Source organism: Macaca thibetana, chromosome 1 (genome assembly GCF_024542745.1).
Source record: "Macaca thibetana thibetana isolate TM-01 chromosome 1, ASM2454274v1, whole genome shotgun sequence".
NCBI classification, from domain to species: domain Eukaryota; kingdom Metazoa; phylum Chordata; class Mammalia; order Primates; family Cercopithecidae; genus Macaca; species Macaca thibetana.
The window spans coordinates 40,578,027-40,599,916 of NC_065578.1; the positions used below are offsets into that span (position 1 = coordinate 40,578,027).

At 55.1% G+C, this 21,890-nt stretch overlaps 2 protein-coding genes across 5 annotated transcripts in view; one reads left to right on the forward strand and one right to left on the reverse strand.

The window, feature by feature from the left end:
- Positions 1–21,890, forward strand: part of PPCS (phosphopantothenoylcysteine synthetase) — a 1,013,452-nt gene that overhangs the window by 58,093 nt on the left and 933,469 nt on the right. The window lies entirely within an intron of this gene.
- The window catches only part of HIVEP3 (HIVEP zinc finger 3), a 423,170-nt gene continuing 402,542 nt past the window's right edge, over positions 1,263–21,890 (reverse strand). For 2 of the 3 annotated variants that reach the window (XM_050797267.1, XM_050797278.1), the window contains 4 exons: positions 19,508–19,683; positions 13,157–13,243; positions 7,627–8,531; positions 1,263–6,116 (listed from right to left, as the gene is read on the reverse strand). In XM_050797267.1, the coding sequence (XP_050653224.1) occupies positions 5,301–6,116; positions 7,627–8,531; positions 13,157–13,243; positions 19,508–19,683 (1,984 nt within the window). In that variant the 3' untranslated portion in view covers positions 1,263–5,300. The remainder of the gene's footprint in view (positions 6,117–7,626; positions 8,532–13,156; positions 13,244–19,507; positions 19,684–21,890) is intronic. The other variant, XM_050797283.1, reaches the window with a different exon arrangement.

The window sequence follows — 21,890 nt, forward strand, 5'->3', positions numbered from 1 at the left end:
CATCTATGAAGGACCCACTAGGCACCAGGAATTGTACTAGTCCAACTTTCCCAAAAGCCAGCAACAATTAATCCTCTGATTGCTTTGAACGAACAGACCCTCTTAGGCTCTTAGCACTAAACTTCTGGATGGCGTTTACCCTGAGAATTCCCCTTGATCGTCCATCAGTCAATCTATCCTCTCCTTCTCATGGCTCCCTTCGTCCTCCCGACCCTTAGGACTTTTCCAGGAAAGGTCCCCTGGGTGATGCAGACTCACTCTGGATTAGCACCGTCATTGTCTTCCACCACAGCCGTGATGGCTACTGTGATTGAGTAACTGATGATGGCCTCCCCTGCTAGAATGTGAGCTCCTCGTGGTGGATCTGTGTCTGTCTTGCTCGCTGTTGTATCAATGACTGCCTCTCATTGGCACTCGGCAAATCGTTGCTCAATACAAAAGGTGGGGACTCCATATCTTTTCCACCCTTGTAACCCCAGAACCCTGTGCAAAGCCTGCTCAGAAACAAATTGTTGAAGGCTTACTATGTTCCAGGCTCTGTTAGCCACCCTGTATATGCCATCTCACTTAATCCCCACACCAGCCCTTATAGATATGGATCATGCCCCTCCACTTTACAGATTAGGAAACAGAGGCACAGAGAGGTTAGGTGAGTTGCCCAAGGTCTCACAGGCAGTAAGGGCTGTGCCTCTCCCACTGCCAACACTCAAGAACCAATTCACTATTCATCTTGTAGTGAGGTGAATGGGGGCCCTCCCCGAAAGTTAAGTTTATGTCCTAATGCCTGGAATCTGTGAATGTGGCCTTGTGGAGGCAGGGACTGGAGTGATGAGTGTATAATCCAGGGAAAGATAAGCATTGTCTGCAGCTACCAGACGCTGGGAGGGGCATAGAATTGATTCTCCTTCAGAGCCTCCAGGAGGAATCAACTTTGCCAACACCTTGACTTTGGAGTTAAGGCTTCCAGAACTGTAAAAGAATAACTTTCTGTTGTTTAAAGCCACCTAGTTTGTGGTGATTTGTCACTGCAGACTAGGGAACAAATACAGGCCCCAAACCAGATGGTGCTATATCTGGCGCTTCCTCGAGAGGTCTTTCCAGGGTCTGCAAGAGAGTCCTAGGCTGTGTGACTGCAGCCTAGTCACCTCCGCTCTCTTGGCCTGATTGCTCTGAAGCAAAATGAGCACTTGGGATGCCAAGTGTCCTTCCAACTCTGACATCGTGGAACCCTCTAGAAAAACCATGAGCCAGGCAAGCAGGGCTATGTTGGGATTTTCAAATTTATTCCAACATGCTAATTTTTTTTTTTTAAAAAATATCCTCAGGCTGAACACTCAGCCAGAGCTGTAATAAAGGCAATTATTATACTTGTAAAAACTTCTCATTCACAGTACAGATGTAATTTACAACAAAGGTCACACACATCAATACTGAGCATTTTTCCTTTTGTACGTCAGACTCTGTGCTTTAGACCTGTGTGGATTTTTTTGTTTTTTTGTTTTTTTGTTTTTTTCTTTTGCACTGATATATACCATATCAACATTGCAAGATGCAAGTGTGGAAACTGGAGTTTAAATAAAATTACAGGCAAGACCACCCCATCCCAGTGCGGTTGCTGTACATATCTACAGTACAATTTTTGGAATGTATTGCCATTTAAGAACATAGAAACTTTCTACAGACAATTTCACGTACAGAATACATACACCTTTTAGAAAAAAAGGCCAATATTTATCTTACAGAGAGCGTTGTATTTTACATTTGCCTGCACATTTCCTTTTTCTGTTTCTTTTCTTTCTTTCTTTTTTTACATACTAGATTTAGTAAAGTGACCATAAGTGCCGAAGCGGTTTTCTAATGGAAAGCAGACTGGATTCACAACACAGAAGCAGAATTGGTGGAATAGGCTTTCGGGAACTTTCTTTCCCTGGTCACACGGCAGATCGGTCCCCAAGGACAGGTGCTCAGCCAGGACTTTCGCTTTAAGAAGGATTTGTCTGGAGAAAGGACTAGAGAGAAATCCAGCTCAGATGTATTGCTCATTCCTCTTCAGAAGGACTGGGTGGGAATGGAGCAGGGGCTAGAGGAATCTGGAAGCTAATTCTTTTAGGCTTTTTCCAACAGAGGGAAGCAGAGGGACTTCTGGGTCTGGAAGTTGGAGCTTATGGAGGCGACAGTGCAGGCAGCTGGCTGCTGTCAGGCTCCTGGAGGGTCGTAAGGCTTGAGGCCAGAGTGAGAGCCATAGGTGCGGGCAGGAGCAGAGAGGAGTGGGGTTACTATCCAGGATGGCACTGAGATTGCCAAGGGTGAAGAGCATCGTGGAGCGCAGGCCTGGGGGCAAGGACTCACCAACTGAAGGCAAGGTTTGGCTTTGAAACCTCGACCAGTTGGTTCCTCCCATACTGCCCACACCTAAGGACCAGGGCTAGTCTGTACCGAGGAATGGCCACCCCGCGCATTTCAAAAGAGCACACAACAGGCATCTGTGCCAAGTCAGCCACTGCCTCCTCTGCTGCTTCCCTCAACAGGCACAATAACATCACAGGCAAACAGGAAGCTTGGAAGTGACTGGGAGCAGGGCAGAAGGCCCAGGGGAGGGCGTGCATGGGGCAAGCGTCTTTCTCCAGATCATGGTGTACCTGTGGGCCGGAGGCTCTGTGCACAGAGGACTGGGACTAGAGTCCGGAGGAGGGGGTTAGAGCTGTGCCCAGTGACATATACCCAGGCTGGTGGCATTGGTTGTGTCCCTCTGGGCACAGCATCAATGTGGAGGCAGCCCTTTGGTGAGATTCTATTTGTGCATTTCCCCCCATCATTTAGAAATAGTCTCCAGTGACTCCCGGCCCCTGTGGCTTCTCTGCCTGAGCCTGACGGGCCCGGTGACTGCCGGGCCTCTGCCCTGCCGGCTGCGCTGTTCATTGCTAGGCTGCCCAGGGAGGAAACCTTGGGTGGGTAGGCTGTTTGAGTACAGGGAGAAAAATGCCCACGAGAGCTGGAAGGCAGAGTGGGGTGGAGTGGTGTGGGGCCCCCCACCAATGTCAGGGGCTAGTCCACCAGAGCCCCCAGTCTGCTGCATTGTAGGTCTGGGGCAGAAAGAGCCTGCCCAGGGAGATTTTTAACCTGGGCCGAAGCAAAGGCCTTTATGCAGCTCCCAGACCTCAGCCCTTGAAGCTTCCAATCCGTGGGCAGTCCCATGGGTCAGGGCTGAAAGGCAAGGGTGGGAAAGGCCCTGGCCTCCTGGGACTCGGAGGAGTCACTTTCTGCCAGGCCTCTGTCCAGCAATATGGACGGTGTGGTCTAGGCTGGGCTTGCTGCTGCTTTTGGGAGGATGAGAGCCCTCATCCCTGAGGGAAGCAGTCAGGAGCTGCTGGCTAATCTTGACTCCCCAGGACCCTGGAACACAGTGGACCCCCAGGGAGGCCCTGCCTTTCGTCTCATTTTTGTTTTAGCTCTGAGTGAGGCAAAGGAGAATGAATGAACAAGGTGGTCTGGCTGCAGGCTGGACTGTGGCTGGTTTGTCTGTCTAGTAGGGACCAGGCCGGGGAAAGGCCACGAATTGGAAGAGGCAAGTACGGCCCCGCACAGGGAACTCACAGAAGGGCCTTAATCCTCCCCACCTACTGTGTCCTGTACCCAAACAGCTTCAACAGCTCAAGAGCCCTGGGGCGGGCACTTGAGGACTGGCTGAGGACTGGGGACTGGCCAGAGAGGTCCCTGCTCTTTATAGGGTGGCATCAAACCCAGCCTTCATGGGCCACGACCATAGTCCCTGTGCTGCCCTCCTTTGTAGAAAGTAAAGAAAACCAGTTCTGGAACACTGGGGAAAAACTCACCTCTCCCAGTTGGGGCAAACACACTACAGTTCAAGTTCCATAGTTCAATTTGGGATTTAAATTTCTGGTCCTATTATTTTTCTTACAAAGTAGAGTTTTGCCCCAGGAAATGCAGGGCAGCTTCTTGAAGGTAGAGAGGGGGGTTAGGAAGAGGCACTGGCTTGCACTGATTGCTTTGGAGAATTCCAATGACTTAGGACAATTCAAAAATCCTCTAGGTCACGAGAATCTGTGGTGGCTGGGCAAAGTATCAAACACCGTCCTCTCTTTTTAAAAAAGAGGTGTAAGACAGCGAACAGGCCCGGGCCATATCCACCAGCCACAGTTCTGGGTATTTCCTTGGGGTCGTGGAGACAGGGACGGTGTGGGGCAGGGAGAGGGGGTGGTCCCGAAACAGTTCTCTACAAACTCCTGTGGTGGAGCACTGGAAAAACCCAGCCATGAGTGGAACAGGGTCCCTTGTACCCCAGGGTGAAACAGAACCCAAAACCCAGTCTCAGGAACGACCCCTAAGGCTTGGGCCCTGCCACTTCCGCCTTTGTGGGTAGTTTTAGAACAGAGGAGGCAACAGAAGAGTGAGGCCTTGGTCAGGGGCTTGGGAGCCAGGGACGGACAGTCAGGGCTCCTTCCCCAGCCCAGGGGGCCAAGGTGGGGTGAAGAAGGGAGGTGTTGGGAGTGGGGGTGCGTGGGTGGGGTGGCCTGCCCACCTGCGGAGTGCCAGGATGGGCCTATGACTCAGACTACCAGAGTATCCAAGGGCCCTTGGGGAGCCAACCCTCCTCCTTCTACCTGCACCTATTATTTTGCATTGAAATCCTAGGAAAAGTATAATTTTATTTTCTTGCAAAAAAAAAAAAAAAGGAAAAGATTATTTTTTTCTGGGCCTGCCTGCTGGGGCCTGGGTGGGGGTCACCTGCCTCTGTTTGCGCCCCTGTGCCTGGGGACACTGACCTTTCTGCTGGCAGAGAGGGGTGGCCACGAGCTGGGCAGCGGGTAAAGTGGCAATAAACAGGAACCTTGATCGCATCTGTACACAGGAGTGCTTCCTTTTACATTTAATTCTATATTGTTTGAGGTTTCCTTTTCCTTTCTCCCTCAGTGCACCCCTTCCCCTCTGCCAGCCTCTGGGGTGGGTGGCTGCCAACCGCAGCGGGGAGGGTCAGGAGGCTCCACCATCAGCCTTTCCCCAAAAACATAAACTATTCACAGCCTCAGACCCCTCACGGGTTGTTGTTGTTTTTTTTTAAAATGTATGTATGTGATTTGTTTTGTTTCTTCTTAAGCAACAAAAGGCGTAGAAAAAGGCACAGGTAACTGCATACATGGGAAGGTACAACAGATGGGGCCGTGAGAGCTCCTGGACGGAGGGACAGATGGGGCTGAGGGAGTGGGACGATTCAAGGAAAGTGGCTGGAAACGTCTGTTGCTGGATACTGGAAGCCAGATGCTGAAGCAGTTGGAGAGAGGCTAAGCGTTGCGGGGGCCCCTGTCCTCAGGCTGATGTGGAGGTGCCCTGGGCTCCCCACTTCCTGAGGGCTTGGGGGAGTCCTGCCTGGTCCTGGGTTCCCCAGAGAGATTCCTCCTCCGGGCTGGGAAGCGGGCAGAGGCCTCCGCCAGGCAGCCCACGGAGCTGCTGCGGTCCAGCGGCGGGGTGGCAGAGGCCTCGGGGTTGGTCGGTGCACGCGGGAACTCCAAGCGGGGGCTCCAGGACTGCGCTGCCCGGCGTCCCTGGGGTGGCCGGGGCAAGGTGTCGGGTGGGGTGCAGGGGCTGTGCATGGGTGTGGGCTCGGCAGGTGCCTCGGTCCCACGGGGTGTCCAGTCAGGAGGCCTGCCCGGGCCTCCGCCGGTCCTCTCCCTTTCCTTGGGGTAGTCCCTGCCCTCCAGCTCTGAGGAGAGTGTGAATTTGGAGACCTTAGCCACGGGCGACACGGAGGCTGATGAGCTCTCAGTGGGACTCCAGCGGCCTCGCTCCTGGGCCTCCCGGGCCCCTGTCAGGTCGCTGCCACCCCCGCAGAAGCCACTGACCCAGGCTGTGGTGGGCCCTGGAAGCAGGGTGGGGTGGGCTCCTGGCCGGGCCTGCACCATCTGGATTCCACCGATGGGAATCAAGGGACACGGGGCACGGGTCAAGTGCTGGGAGTGCAGGGGCAGGTGGCTGAAGATGTTCTCCTCTGTCCGGGCCGGGATGTGGCCGTGGAAGTCATGGAGGGCGGAGAATGGTCGGGAGGAGAGAGGATGAGCAGGGCTGGGTGAGCAGGAGGGACTTCGGGACTCGGCCTTCTGCTGGGGTCAGAAAACAAGACAAGGTAAGGTGAAGGTTACGTGCTGGGCACATGGGGAGCTGAGGCCTGGAAGTGGGAAGGGGACTTGCCCAAGATCACAGAGCGAGTCCAGAGTCCCGGCTGAGCTGAACCCAGAACAAGCTCCTGACTCCCTGCCCGTGATGCTGAGCCTGCTGCCATCTCTGGAATGGGCCATCTCCAGCTCGACAGTGACCATGAGTATGCTCAGGCCCCATGGTCTCCATGCCTCTGGCCAGCATATCTGTCTTCAAAGGAGGGGATATTGAGCAACGCGGGGCCCTGTCGTCACCCATGAGCCTGGCCTCTATGTGGGTCTGCTGCCTCTCCTGTTCCTAAATGGTCTTCACCCAGCTTCACCCTTGGACGTGAGTTCCCACCTGCAGTTCTTGACCTTCTGCCACCCCCAGGAATTTGAATGTGACCCCAAAATTAAAAATCAAGGATTCCTAGATCAGTGTTCCTCCAGGAGTGACAGGGCTGGGTCATGGCAACATGGAGACAGAGAAGGTGTCGGAAGGTGGTCGGCTGACGATGGTGCTGTCAGTTGAGGGGTCATGGCAGCTGAGGGGACAGGGATGGTGACTGTGCTGACGGGGTGGCAGCCGTGGTGTGTTGGTGCAATGGTGACAGTGGTGGTGCTGCCCATGGGGACAGTGCTGATGATCCACAGGGTGTCTCTGAGGGCACTGGTGACAGTGATATTGGAGATGGTGATGGTTTTGGTTAAGTTCTGCCATCTGCTCAAAGAACACAGGCAGATGGGGATGGGGTGGGGGTGGGAAACTGCATGAATATTTACACCCACATCCAAGGCTACACCCCTTGCAAGTGACATGATATCGTTTGGATATTTGTCCCTGCCCAAATCTCGTGTTGAATTGTAATCCCCAGTGTTGGAGGTGGGGCCTGGCGGGAGGTGTTTGGGTCATGGGGACTGATACTGTCCTCCACATAGTGAGTAAGTTCTCATGAGATCTGGCATTTTGAGTGTGTGGCACCTTCCCCGCAGCTCTCTCTCTTGCTTCCACTCTGCCATGTGAGATGCCTGTTCCTGCTTCGCCTTCTGCCATGAGTAAAAGCTGCTTGAGGCCTCCCCAGAAACCGGGCAGATGCTGGCACCACGCTTCCTGTACAGCCTGAAGAACTGGGAGCCTATTCGACCTCTTTTCATTATAAATTACCCAGTCTCAGGAATTTGTTTACAGCAATGCAAGAACGGACTAATACGTGGTAGAACCCAGATACCATGAACTCCAGAGTCCATGCTCTGTGCTTCTGAGGCTAAAATAAAGTTTAATTAGCCAGCTGATTCAGGGCACCCAGCATGGTGCATGGCACAGTAGGTGCCTAATAAATGTTTGCTAAATTATTAATAACTACTGAGCTGGCAGAGCTGTTTAGTTCCAGGTGTGATACCCAGGAGGGTGTGAACTTGCAACCCCCGCACCCACAGGGGAGAAGCGGCCCAGCCCCCAGGGGCAGGAACTCACCCACGGGGAGGCGCAGGTCTCTGGGCTTCTGCTGAGGAGCTTGTGAGGTAGAGGAGCGGGCGGGAAGAGAACCCGTGGGGCCAGCCCCAAGCCTGGGCCATGCTCCCCCGCTGAAGGGCTGCCCGGCCCAGCTAAGGCCCACTTCCCTGGCAGCGCTGACCGTGGTGGTGACTCGGCCTGACCCGGAGACCATCTCCTGGTGGGCGAGTATCTGGGGAGGCCTGGGTCGGTGGCGCCCTCGAGTTTGGAGAGCACATGTGCTCGAGGGGGCAGTTCTCTTCCCAGGGGCCGGAGGGTGAGAGGAGACAGCTGAAGTCTTGGAGACCCACAAGGGAGAGGGTCCATACCCCTTCCTGGGTCTACGTGCAGGCCAGGCGGGCTCGGGGCTGAGGCCTGTGGTTCTCGGGCCGGGGAGCATCGCTGGGGAGATGAGTCGTTTTTGGTTAGTGAGTGTTTGCGGGCTATTGGTGGACGGCTGCCTGCTTCTTTGCTTGGGGACCATGGTCTTCTCGGGGACACAGGCTTGGAGCTCAAGGCTGAGCCTGTGTCTTTCTCCACAGAGCCCAGAGGGGCCGGTCCCAGCCGGGAGCAGCTGCTGGCTGTCAGGCGCTCAGCTTCTGAGACGGAGCTGCCTTGTGTAGCCTGGGTGCCAGAAGCGGGGGCATCTGGGGGCTGAGGGCCCGGGATGGGTGAGGAGTCTGCCCGCAGTGCATGTGGTGGGCCAGGCGGGGGCACCTCTGAGGATGGTCTGGACAGCTCGTCCTGGCTCTCCTCCTCATCCTCATCCTCGTCTTCGTCCAGGTCTGAGTCTGAGTCCGAGTCCTCCAGGTCCGAAAACTGGTGCTCCTCTACAGCCTCTGAGCCCTCTCGTCCTTCCGAGTCCTGGAACAGGTCGTCACTGGTTCCTGAGGGCAAACACAGAAGACCCAAAGTCACGGTTGGGCCTTGGCCCCGCTGCCCTCATGGCTGCTCCTCTCTGAGTCCCAGTTTCCTTGCCTGCTGACTGGGCAAAATAGCCATGGCAAGGGCACAAGATTGTGGGGACAACCACAAAACGTAACAGATATGGGAGCGCTTTGTAAATAACAACAGTGAACAATAATTCCTTTATGCCTAGAATGTGCAATGTTCAGTTCTGAGAGCTTTAGGTAAATTTATTCATTTAGACCTCAAAGAATCCTGTGAAGCTGGTACTGTTCTCATCTTCATGTTACAGATGAGGAAACTGAGGTAAGAGAGAGTAATTAACTTGCCCATGGAAGACAGTAGTAGGGCTGGAATTGAGCCACAGCAAAGAAGACAGTCTTTGTTTGTTTCACTAGCATCTCAGTGCTGGCTTCGCCACGGGCAAGTTACCCCACCTTGCTCTGCTTGGTCTCCCCTTGTCGAATGAATGTGATGGTCTCACCTCACCAGGTTTTCTAGGAGGGAGTAAAAGGAAGACCTGGCACATATCGAAGGCTTAAAAATAATTATAACTGCCATATTAACACATTAATGATGAAATCTATTATTCCAGGACAGAGCAGTCACACTGGCTGGTCCAGCAGCACAGAGCCATCCGTGGTCAGTGTAAACACACATCTGCCATGGTGACCAGGCTCCCGGTAGCTGTCACAATGGCATCCGGCAGGTGGTGGCCTCTGGCCTCTGTGGGCGGCTTGACTAAGCTGGCCTCAGGCTGCAGAGCAGGTCCCCATCCCAGCCATGCTCTTATCTGAGGAGCCACTGCCCTTTTGAAGTCCAGGCTGCCTCTAGCCTCAGGGCCCTCCCATTGTCTGCCAGCCCCAGCTCCACCCCATAGTTTTTGACCTACATCCGGCTGAATGCCCACTTTTGTCCACTTTGGACATCTGACTGCTGCATGTTGAGAGACTTGGAAGCAATTGTTCACAAGAGTAAACAAGCAACAAACTGTGATACTTGTTTCAGATATTGTTGGACATTTAGGTCACTTGCACTCCTTAAACAGACTACAAGAATAATAACAGAATTATTGAATAGAGTCTAAAAGTGGGGGTCAGGACTCTGAAACACTAGTCTCCTGGTCTGATTCCTCTGGGATGGCCCCAACCAGCCGGGTCACCTCTGACATGTCAGGAGTCTAGTTTGGGCATCTCTGAAATGGACAGCAATCCCGATGCTGGGGAGAACTCCGCTAACATCTGGCCTCCTCACTGGCCCATCGCTAGACCATCGGAACCTGTTTCTGGTCTGCAGAATGAGGCTGCTGACAGGTGGGCTGAGCCAGCCAGCCAGCCCCATCACTCACACATGTCAGTACTTCACCCACCACTGACCAGGAGGGCTGGCACAGAAGCTGACTCAGGCTGCTGGGGCAGCCAGGCTTTGGCTCTCCACCATGTCCAGCTGCCCCGAGGCCAGAAAGCCCGGAACTAGCACTTCCAAGTCACTCAATATGCAGCAGTCAGATGTCCAAAGTGGACAAAAGTGGGCATTCAGCCGGATGTAGGTCAAAGCTATGGGGTGGAGCTAGGGCTGGCAGGCAAAGGGAGGGCCCTGAGGCTAGAGGCAGGGTGATGAGATCAGAGGAGGAATGAAGGATTAGGATGAGAGCAGGACTGGGGATGGGGGTGAACTTTGCAGTTATGCCCCAGGCATTTACTTTCCTTGCCTAGGACTTTGGCAGGGGCCTACTTCATCACCCGTTCACCTGGCCCTGCCCCTTATTTACATACAGCAAAATCCAGGCACAGATGACTCTGTGAGAGCTGGTGGCTGAGTCAGAACTAAGGTTTACAGCCCTTGCATTGTTACGCTGACAGTTTTAAAATGATGTGCTGCACTAAGAAGCAGGGAGTGGTCGGGTTTGAATCTCAGCACCACCACTTCCTTGCTGTGTGACGTTGGATGCTTTACTTTCTCTGTGTCTGGTTTCCTCATCTGTAAACTGGGTAGCGATAAAAGGACTCTAGGAAGTTGTTGAGAGGACTGTGAGGGTCTGGCACACAGTAAGTACCCAATAAACTTCAGCTCCTGTCATCCCTGTCCCCCCAGTCTCAGCAGGCAGGTAGCTGGGGTGGGATTGTCAGCATTTTGCAGACGAAGGTCACAGGGGTAGTGTTAGGAGTGAAGGAGAGTCAGGACCAGCGTCTCCTGATGTCCAGCAGGGAGGGCTCATAAAGACCCTCTTTACTAATGTGGAAGTTGAGACCCAGTGGGGATAATGGCCCGTCCTGGGCACTCAGTGCATGAATGCTGGAAGCCAAGAGTCCCCTGCCCAGCTGGAGGCTGGCCGGGCCCTCCACATCTGCGTTCCTGCAAGGCACTGGGGAATGCCTCTGTCTGGGCGGCCCCTTCCCAGGGCCCTTGCTGGAGCGGCCCCGCCCCTGCTGGGATCCAGGCCAACGCTCCACAAATGAGTGTGCTTGAGCGCGCGGCGGGCGCCGCTGGGAGAGGCCACGCGGTGGCGCTGGCGCCCAGCCTGGCCAGCACCGTGGGCAGGGACTGGGCGCCTCGCTCCTTCCAGGCAGTCCTCCCACGCGCCACCTCGCGTTCCACAGACACGAACTCATGCCGCTCCCCCCTGCATCTGTCTGGTCGCGGGAAGTGGAAACTCTATTCTTCAGTCTCTTGGGCCGTAAACCTTGGAGTCCTCCTTGGCTCCTTTTCGTCCTCCCCCCTCCCTTTTGCCCCATATGGGGTCAGCTGAGCCTGTGGGCTCTCCCTCCAGAGCCCACCCAGAATCCCGCCGCTTTTCCACCTCCTGAGCACATCCGGCCTCCCCGCGCCCCCAGCACAGGCCAGAGGACGCTCTGCCTCTCTCCTCCGCTCCAGGGCACCCCTGGTGCCCTTCAGCTCTCAGGCTCCAGGTCTCTGAACGGGCTGCCACCGCGCCCAGCGGGCTCCAGCACTAGGGAACCCCGCACCTGTTGCTCCCTCTGTAGGAGAGCTCCTCCCTGACCCCACGTAACTCCTGACTCCGGTTCCTTCCGGTGGGGGTTCTCTTCTCACAACCCTCTGTTTAGCACAGCGGCCCTCCCCACGCGCCCCAGCCCTCACTTGGCTCTTCTGATTTCTCTTTGGCTTCACAGGCAGGGCCCTTGCTCTACTCCACATTCGTTCCTTGCCCAGCTCCCCTGTCATGCTGACTGCCTGAGGACAGGAGCTGTTTTATTTACTGCGGAACCTCCAGCACCCCGAACAGAGCCAGGCACAGAGATTGTGCCCAGTAATTACTTCTGGAATGAATGCATGGATTTCGTCCTGAGAAAAGTGGCTCTGAGCATCCTCCTTCGCTCCTCTGGGAAAATGAGGCTGGGGCGGGGCAGGGACCTCAGGGGAGGGCTCTGGCTTAGGCTCAGGCTCCCCTGGTTCAGCCCACCAGGCAGTGGAGTGGCATGCAGCCAGGGTTTTTGTGTGACCTTGGGCTATTTTTACCTGTCTAAGCTTTGACTTCCCTGACTTAACATGCGTGACACAAGTTTCTGCCACCTGTTTTAAGGACTCAATGAGACAATATGTGTATATGGTCCAGTGTATCCTTGTCAAGCACCGCGAACCCACATTCTAGCTTTGGGGTGAACAGCCCCAAGTTCACTGTGTTCTGCTCTATAAAAATGACGTATTCCACCTAAAAGGAAATATGACTTAACTCTTTTTTGTAAGACCACAAATACTCCCCAAATTGGAAAAACAAAAATGGAACAAGACACACAGTGTGTGCATACACACTCCTCTCTGTCACACTCTAAGTCCTGGGGCTGATTTCAGGGAATCAGTATGCTTCCTGCTTTGCTTGGTGCTGAGAAATGGCTCCAGCCTCCTCCTGTTGAAGGGACTGCCGTCCACCACCAAAGCCCTTCTGGCCACCTGTCTGACTGCTAAGGCCTGGCAGTGCCCAGCCAGACCCACTGGCTTCGAATCCTCTGCCCTGTCTTCTCAGAAACTGACTCTAAGATGCCTCCTGGGGATTGACCACCATGGCCGGGGTGTGTACGGGGATGGGGCTGGGAGGTGACAAGCAGCTGTCAGGTCTGCTTTGGGCTTTCGTGAAACTCTCCTAGCTCCAAAAGGCCCATGTGTCAGGCCCATGCCGGAGTGTGTAGGCAGGAGTGTGGGTGTGGAGCTTTGGAGAGTATGTGTCCCACAGTGTCACTGTGAGGGGTTGCTGGGATAATTCAGGGCATGCATTTAGAACCTGCCCGACACATAATGGGCACTCAACGTTGACTGTGAGTTCTCTTGTGTGCATTTATTCAGTAAACATTCACTGAGCACCCATGGGTGCCAGGCGCTCCACCTGCATGACAGATGGTAATGCACGATAGCTAGGGCTGCACAGCATATCCTAACAGCATGTGGGAAGGTGGCCCGATCATTCAGGGAATTTAACCTTTGTCTCTGAGAGTTGGGAGAAATGAAGGTGAAGACATGGGAGGGAGAGAGGGGATGAGGGGGAATGGAGCAAAGCAGACAGAAAGGAAGCACGGAAGGCAAAGAGTTAAGGTGGAGGAGGACGGGGAAGGCGGACGAGGGGAAAGGGACGGAGGAGGTTGGCAATTGTTACCTTCTTCGGCTTCCAGCTCCTCCAGCACCCCTGTCTCTTGGCACTTTTTGCTGTGGGCCTTCGACTTCATGTGCTTAGTCAGATTCCCTAGAAAGAAATGAGAATACTTAGGCTCTGCTGTGGGGCAGGAGGCCAGGGCAGGCCCAGGACTCACGGAGGTAGCACCTGGCCGGCAGGCCGTGGTTTCCAGGTCAGTTAAGGCCCTGCCAGCTGCAGGGGCTGGGCAGGAGCTGGGGCATCCCTCTGCCCTGGTGCTCAGGCCAAGACGTGTAGCCACAGCTGCTGTTAGGGCAGTGCACAGGAGCTAGGTGGGGGGGGCAGGGGGCGGGGGCTGCGAGGGGACAGAGAGTATAATGAGGAAGTGAGATGCTGGTTAAAAAACAAACAAAAAAAGAAATTAAAAGACAACTCAAGTGCAATAGGTTTCTTTTCCTTTTTCTTTTTTGCTTCTGATTTAAGTCTGGCCCTAGTAGCTGGTGATGCTCATCAGGCAGCACTATTGGCCATCTCAAGTGTGGGATGACCTGGGAGGCTCCCATTGACCGGCATGATGGGTGAGGACTAAGCATGCCCTTCTGGCTGAGGATAGTTCTAGGGCAGCCCACAGGGCAGAATTCTAGTGTAGGTAGAGAAACCAGGGCAAATTCAATATTACGCATGGCGAGAGGGCAGAAGGTGACAGTAGCGAAGTCTACTGGCCAGGGATTCAGGAGCCACAAGGCTGGGGGCCCAAGCTTGGTTTCCACAGAGAAGTCCCATTTCTGGGCCTTCAGTTTCCCCAGGCCAATCTACAGTGCAGACACAGGACCAGGGTGGTCAGGGAAGGCCCGGGCAAGGCCTCTGTCCTGCTCCATGCCTACAAAGCCCTCAGAGGGGAGGCTGGCTTCGCTCCAAGTTGTAGGTCCAGCCCACAAGCTGCAGAGCAGAGACAGCAGCTCTGTGGAATCAGGGAGCAGTAACAACAGCTTCAGTTCCCCAGCAGGTGTGCAACATTTCACAGGCCACACAGCTCGGACAGGAGGGTTCTAGGAAGGACAGGCAGAGTATCCCAGCCTGCCCCAGAAGAACACAGGCCAGATGCCTCAGGATATTGCTTTGGGCCCAGCAGCTACTCCCAAACTATGATGTGCTCACTGTTGCCCTGGGGATGGCTGTATTTCCATATGGTCATTAACATCATAAGTGCCCTGAATCAGGTATTCTGTCCCATTAGTCTAATTAATTGGTAAGTTTGAATGGATGGATGGAGGAGAGAAGAATGGAAAGAGGTAAGCCTCCTGGAGCGGATGAATAGAGTGATTGGTGGGTGGATAGATAAAGTGGATAAAGGAAATATAAAGAGAATGAAGAACAGGAAGAGGATAGACAGAGGGATGGAACTCTAGATGAGCAGATAAGGAGATGAATAGGCAGACAGAGGATAGGTGAGTAGATGAAAATAAATGGAAGGATAGATGGAGAATGGGTCAATAAACAGGTGGGATGATGGAGAGCTGGATGGGAGGACGGAGACATGGATGAATGGAAGAACGGCTGGTTGGATGGATGAATGGACACATGCACTTTTACATGCATAGGAATACAGATAGGAGGATGAAAGAATGGGAAGTTGGATGGGTGGGAGGACAAATGGGAGAATGGTAGGAACAGATAGGATGAGAAGATAAATGAACAGGAAAACTATTAGATGAGATGGATGGATAGGTGACCAGGGAGAGGGCCCACAGATGAACCAAAGGGTGCTTCTTAATCATTCCTGGAATTAGAAGAAATCTTTAGGGTTTTGCTAAGAGGTTAATGGGGGAACCTTAAGCTGGGATTCCCAGAGGTGTTCAAGTCAAGGGCACCAGGGATGGGAGGGGAGCTGCTTCCTTTCCTCGTTCTTCACCTTGGTCCTGGTTCATGACTCTATCCTTCCTAATTTGGGTCTTCCTCCTATAACCGGAAATAAACCTGCATGTTCTACTCCCGGCAATAGTGGGAGCAAAGCCATAATTCCAGAGTCATCTTGTAGCCAGAGGGTCCTCAGAGGTCCCTGTCCAACCTAGTGGACTTCTGCCCTCACTGTCATGAGAAGGCAAAGCCAGAGTAGGACAGTCAAGAGGTGGGAAAAGGCAGCTGGGGTCTTCCGTGGATCAGAGATATTCACTGTCCTAAGGTCCTGGATCCAGGCCCACCCTACCCTGACTACCCCAGACCACAGAGCACAGCAGACACTGCTCATTCTGGCTATTACCTCATTTGTCGCACCTGTTCTGCCTGGAAGGTTTAGGTCTCTAATGAACCAAGCTAGATGCTGGGCACACAATGGGTGTACAATAGCCACGTATGGGAAATGCCCTTCTCATCGCAGGAGGAAAATGTTGGAAGGAACTTCAAAGTCCATGTAATTGAACCCCCACCAGGCTGAGATTCTCCCTGCTTCTGATCTAACTCTGGGTCCAGGTGCTGATGGCACCATTAGACAAGATCACTGGCTGTCTCGGACGCTGGCAGGGCTGCTTGAGCCAACACAGCGAATCAGGTGGCCCGTAGCCACAGTGCTGTTGGTGTCGAGTTCCATTTAGACTCAGGTCTCAAGACTCTGGGGGCCTTTCCCACTCCATGTGGAGGCAGAGTGGAACCTAGATGGAACCTGGCAGCCTTGGGTTTGACTGTGGGCTCCGCAGCTTGCTAGCTGCGGGCTCCTGGGCAAGTTCCTTAACCTTCTGAACCCTGGTTTCTGCAACTGTGAAGTAATACCTACCTCGTGGGGATGCGGGAGGATTTGATGAGGTGACACATGTAGAGTGGCAGCAGAGTGTGCCTGGCAGAGAGCAGACCTCTGTCCCCATGCCAGTCACTCTATTGAGCAGCCGGGGGCTCTGCCACGCACCATGCTGGGTGTAGAGGAAGAGATGCTAAGATGATGCTTATGGTGAAATGGTTTTACCTTTCTCAGGAGAAGGCACCAGGGAGCCCCCAAAGGGCTGTCTCTCCTCTGCCCCCAACCCCGGGGGTGCAGGGAGGAGTCAGGATCGGAGGTGACTTTGCGGGTCCAGGAGTGGACACTGGATGGGCAGCCCTGAGTGCTGTCTGGGTCCCTCTGTGACTTCCCTCTCCAGGTCCGTCTCCTCCTCTGTGAAAGGGGAAGGTGGGGCACATGGCTGCAGGTGCAGCCTGAACACCACTTCCCTGCTGAGGGCCAGGGCCTCGGCTTGTCAGGCAGAGCCACAGTTTCTCAGTCATTCCAGACCCCACCAAAGCCTAACAGGCCTGGAATGAAGAGCAAAGGCAAGTGAGTGGGAAGGCGATGGGTGGGCGAGAGGCGGAACCTCCGATAAAAGGGCATCCACCACCAACTCTGCCTGCCTCATTTGGCTTTGACCAACCCATCTGTCCCTGCCCCTGCCGGCCTGGCAGACCTGAGGCCATCTCTGTCCCCTGAGGCGATCGGTGCAAGGGCCTGGACATGGCACAGCCATCCGCCGGCCTCTGGGAACCATCTGAGAAGAGGAAATGGGACCCCCCAGCCGCCAGAGGGCCACCCACAGGCCTCCCCAGCCCCACCTACTGACGCGTTCCTTAGCTAGTTTCCAGAGGCCTGAGCTGCTGCCACGACGTCTGACACGAGAGACAAGACACACACGGCAGACAGAGACAGACAGGAAGGCAGGAGGGGCTCCCCAGGCCCTGGGGTAGCCGGGTGGTAGGGCCAGGAGGGCCGCCTGGGGCAGGCCTGGAGGTGGCCTGATGGGGAGGCGCACAGCCCCGGAGAGAAGGGGCCGGTGTTGTCTGAGCTGATGGCTTACGGGGCCCAGCACTCCACAAAGACACCTGGCCCCAGAAACAGACAGGAGTTCCAGCATCCTGCTCTCTCTTCACCCCCATACTGCAGAGAGAGCTGACAGGGAGCCTTCCCTGCTTCGATTGCCACCATCCCAACCTGGCCTTCCCTCTGTTAGTCAAACAGTTTCAGATTCCACCATTTCCCATCTGCTCCCTGTGTTGGTTCTGGAAGGTTCTAGTCTTCTAGAAGCCCCTGTGAACAGTTGAGGAAGAGCTCAGGGCACTGCCTGATCACTGGTTGAGAGCACGGCCTCATGGGCCTGGCCTTCGGGACAGCAGGGGCAGCCTTCCCTCGGGGGATGCTCTATACCCCTGGAAATGTGGAGGGCCTACAGCCCCTCTGTTCAGATTATGTACTCTGGACCCTCCAAGGCCCTCCAGGGCCCCGGCTCTGTGCTGGCTCAGAGAGGCCCAGGAAGGGACTGCAGACAGGCTCAGTGCGGCTTCCAATGAAGGCATCTCCTAGAAAGTAGGGGCTCTTGCTAGGGACCCAAGGCAAAGGGAATCGAGTGGGCCCCCTGCAGGAAACTGCTTGGGCTGGAAACTTCCAGTCTCTCGCGGCAGAGTGATGGTTTCCTGAGGCGATGGGCAGCCCAGGCTGCGTGTGGAGCACAGGTGTGCTCTGCATGGCCCTGGGCTGGGAGCTCTCAGGGCTCCTCAGGCTGAGGACAGTGTGGTCCCCTGGACACAGGCCATTCCAAGTGCAGCTTTTTGCCACCCACCCCCGGGAAGGGAGAAAACTAACTGCTCAGAGAAAGGAAGAGATGACGGGGTGATGCCCTGAAGCTCGGGTCCCGTGTTCTAGTTGTAGCTCCAGCATTAACAGCTATTCTGTTTTCTGGGATCACTTTCTTCACCTTCAAGGGGACTTGGGTGAGAAGTATTCTGCTTTTAGAGTTGAAGACCGTCCATTGAATTGTCAGTCAGTTATCTCCATCTTACTCTTCCATAAAATCTCAACTGGCTGCAGAAGGCCAGAGGAAGTGCGGTTGGAGGACGTGTCAGGGACAGCCCATGTCCAGGGCGACGCATGCTGGGCAGGGCTCCAGGGATGGAAGACACTTTCGAAGCACCCATGGGGTGGGTGGGGAGTCCTGGGCCTATCTGCCCTCTCTGGGCAACCTTTGGGACGTTGTTTATGAGACACTAAGAGAGAAGAGGATCAGGGAAAGGCAGTGGGAGGGCAGGCACCTCTGTTTAAACCAAAACCTTGGCAGGAAAATTCGAGCTCAACTTGCAGATGATGGCGAGGGGACAGAGCAGGGCAGGGGTTCAGTTAATGGTGTCAGGAGACCAGAAATGGGAACACAGTCGGAGAAGAGGCCACTGTCCCAGGGGATGTGATAAACTGGCGCCTGACTTGGTTTAGAGAGAACGGAAGGGACCAAGAGCAGCAAGAGCACGGAGGAAGTGAAGAAGGGTAGGGACCCTGCTGGGCCCCCTCCAGAGCAGCGGCCCAGCCTCGCTCGCTGGGAGCAACTTTGCCAACAGAAGAAAGGTCAACAGGTGGCACAGCTGAAGGATGCCCTTGAGTTTCACCCCCTGAGAAACCGCGGGGCTCCCAGAAGCCCCCAACTTGCTCAAAGGAGAAGACAGGACCCTGATGTCCAAACCCTGACCCAGGAATCTATAAAGCTCAAGAGGCTGAAGACACCAGGGTGCCGAGAGCCCTGGGTCTCCCTCCAAGGCACTTCAGTCTGCAGTGAGCAAGCTGCCAGGACCTTCCCTGCCTATCCTGCAGGAGGAGAGTGCGATCCAAGAATCCCATGGACTCAGCTCCTTCATCCACACCAGGGGCCTGGCCTGGGTGGCTGTGGCAGGCCAGGCCATGCCCATCACCCATCGCAGCTCTCTGGGATGCACGCCTTTCACAGCAGGCCCCTCCTTTCACCAGTGACTGCCAGAGCCTATCCTGACCCTGATGTGGGGTGTGGCTGGGGCAGGGGTGACAGGGCTGCCAGTCTGGGAGTGGGGGGCTGGCCCTGTGCTGAGACGTGCAGAGAAGCTGGGTGGAGCAGGGACAGGGTGGGAGTGGAGAGGTGGGTGGAGGTCGGTGCACTCTGGCATGAGAAGTGAGCATGCGAGTGTGTTAAGCAGCTGGGAGTGGAATGGATTTCCAAATGCAAGAGTGGCAGTGACGAGCATGGATGCTGGAGTGCCTCAGATCAGTGGATAAACGGCTCAGGAGACATGCAGAAGGGAGGGGAGATGAGAGAAGATGCAAAACCAGGAACGGTGAGCAAGAGTGCTGCACCAGGCTGGGCAGGCCAGGGCCGGGCAGCCACAGGTGTAGGGGCTGTGTGCGTGTTCCAGGAGGATGGCTGGGGGCAGCCATGGGGAGCCACAGGCCAGTCTGGAGCCAGCTGCTCTGCCACTGGGCACCAAGCTGGGTGGGAATCCAGGAAATGGAGCTGCTCCAGGCCCCCTGCAAAGAGGTCTGGGCACCTGAACTCTGTGCTGGGACTCCCAGAGGGGAGCTCCCTGCAGCAGGCAGGGGCAGTGCCCCAGCTGACTCTCTCTTACCTTTGGTTTTAAAAGCAAAGTGACAGTGCTTGCACACATAGGGCCGGACGTCAGTGTGGGTGCGGATGTGTTTCTTCAGCATGCTGGGCTTCTTGCAGCGAATTCCACACTCCTCACAAACATATTTCCCTCGGCCGCGGCCTCGCACATATACATACTCTTCGTTTGATTTGTACCTATGAGCAACAGGCGTCATAGTAAAGGGAAAAAAAAGGAGAAGAGGCAGATTCCCACCTCAGAAGATGCACGCGCTTCCTAGCTTCATCCAGCCCATTACAGACGCAAGGAATGGAGGTCACGGAACCAGAGAGGACCATGGGAGTGGGAGGAACTGAGTCACTCTGGGGATCCACCATGGACCCCTGCGCCCCTCCCCCTCAGACGGGGGGAGCTGCACTATTCTTCCTCCCCCAGAGGCAGCAGACACCGGTGCGTCCCACCGAGAGGATGTGGAGCTGCAGGGTGCCAGACAGCCTCCTTGGCAGAGCCAGCCCAGCTACAGCTTCACCCACAAAGAACAGCCACCGCAGGCCACCTGAGTCCTAGAGAGGGAATGATGATAATAACAGCAGCAGCTCGGGCAGCCGCCATTCACCAAATGCTCACTCTGCCAGGCACTTTACCCAAATCAAAGCACAACCACCTCACCATGGAGAGCCCATGAGACCCCGAGGCTTAGAGACAGTGAGAGACTTGTCCAAGATCCCATAGCCAGAAGGGGCCAGAACCAGGCTCTGAAAGTGCCTTCCCCAAAGCCTGTCCAGTCTGCCAGGAAGCCGCCCTGACATTCATGGGAGGAGAAGGAACAGGGACCACCATTGCTTCCCTGGTTTCAGAGTTTGGAATGAGGAGTCCTGAGCTCTCTCCCTCACCTGCACCTCAGTCTGCAAGCTCTGCAGGCTGCAGGGTCCCAGCCACCTGCCACATCGCTTGGGGTTCTATCTGGAAGTGCCACCAGCTTTCAGGAGCTGCCCCCGAAGCACGAATCAGAATGCTCTTATTTCCACTTAGAAGGAAACCCACGAGTCCCACATGCGCAACAGGATCACGATGAAGCCGTCTTGTTCTAATGCTATACATGTGCAAGTCACAGATGTGGTAGGGAGGGTGGCAGGGGGTGCACCAGGAGAGGGGACCCTGGCATACTTCCAGGAGGAGCCTTCTGACTCGTGAAGCCTGAGAGGCCACTGGCAAGGCACGTGGAGGAGGCGTGGCCTCTCAGCCTGTGGAGCGCACCTTCCAATGCCAGCCAGAGCTGCCTGTGCCCTACTCACTCCGCACCACCTGCCCCAACCAGGTCCAGCACAGAGGGGCAGGAGGTGGCTGGGAGGAGGTGAGCCAGGGACAGCGGTGGAGGCTCCACCCTGCTCCAATGGGGCCGTCAGCTTACAGCTGAAAGGACGTCGGAAGGAAGGGCTTGGAAGAGGGGACTTAAGGGAGAGAGCCTGCTAGCAGCAACGGAACAACCACCACCACACCCCTGACCTCACACTCGCCCTCACACATGCTCACACCCCACACTCACCCTCACACTCACCCTCACATTCACACATGCTGACACCCCCACACTCACACGCTCACCCCCCACACACATGCTCACACCCCACACCCCCTCACAACCCCCACACTCACACCCCACACTCACATACTCCACACCCCATCCTCACACTTACACTGACACCCCTACCCTCACACACCCCACTCTCCTCTCCACACCCCTACCCCCCACACACCGCACCCTCACACATGCTCACGTCCCCACCTTCATACACATACATACACTCACTTCACTCACCCCACACCCCCCACACCCTCACACTCACACCCTCACACTCACACCCCTACACAATCCCACAACCAGACACTTGCGCCTCTGCTTGAATACTCATATACCCCATATTCACACATACACACACCACCACCCTCACCCATCCACACATTCACAACCCCAGACTCACTTCCACATCCCCACACACTCACACACCCACACAAATAACCCCACAATCACACTCCCCACATTCACAGTTACCCCCACAGTCACACATCCTCACACTCCCACTGACACCCATGCATACTCCCACAATCACATGTGCACACCCACATCCCCACACTCCCACACACACATGGACATGCACCACACTCCACCCTCACACAGTCACACACGCTCACACCCATGAACACACACCACACACTTAAACTCACTTGCACACTCAGACCTCCATGCTTATGCTCACATACTCTCCTGGCACACTCACCCTCACCTCTCACATGGACTGCTGTTCACTAGTACAGGTGGGCTCTGTTTTTTTTTTTTTATCACCTCAGATTTGGCCAACTGATGCCATCAAGGAGTCTAAAACTGCCCCTTCTCCACCGTGGCTGC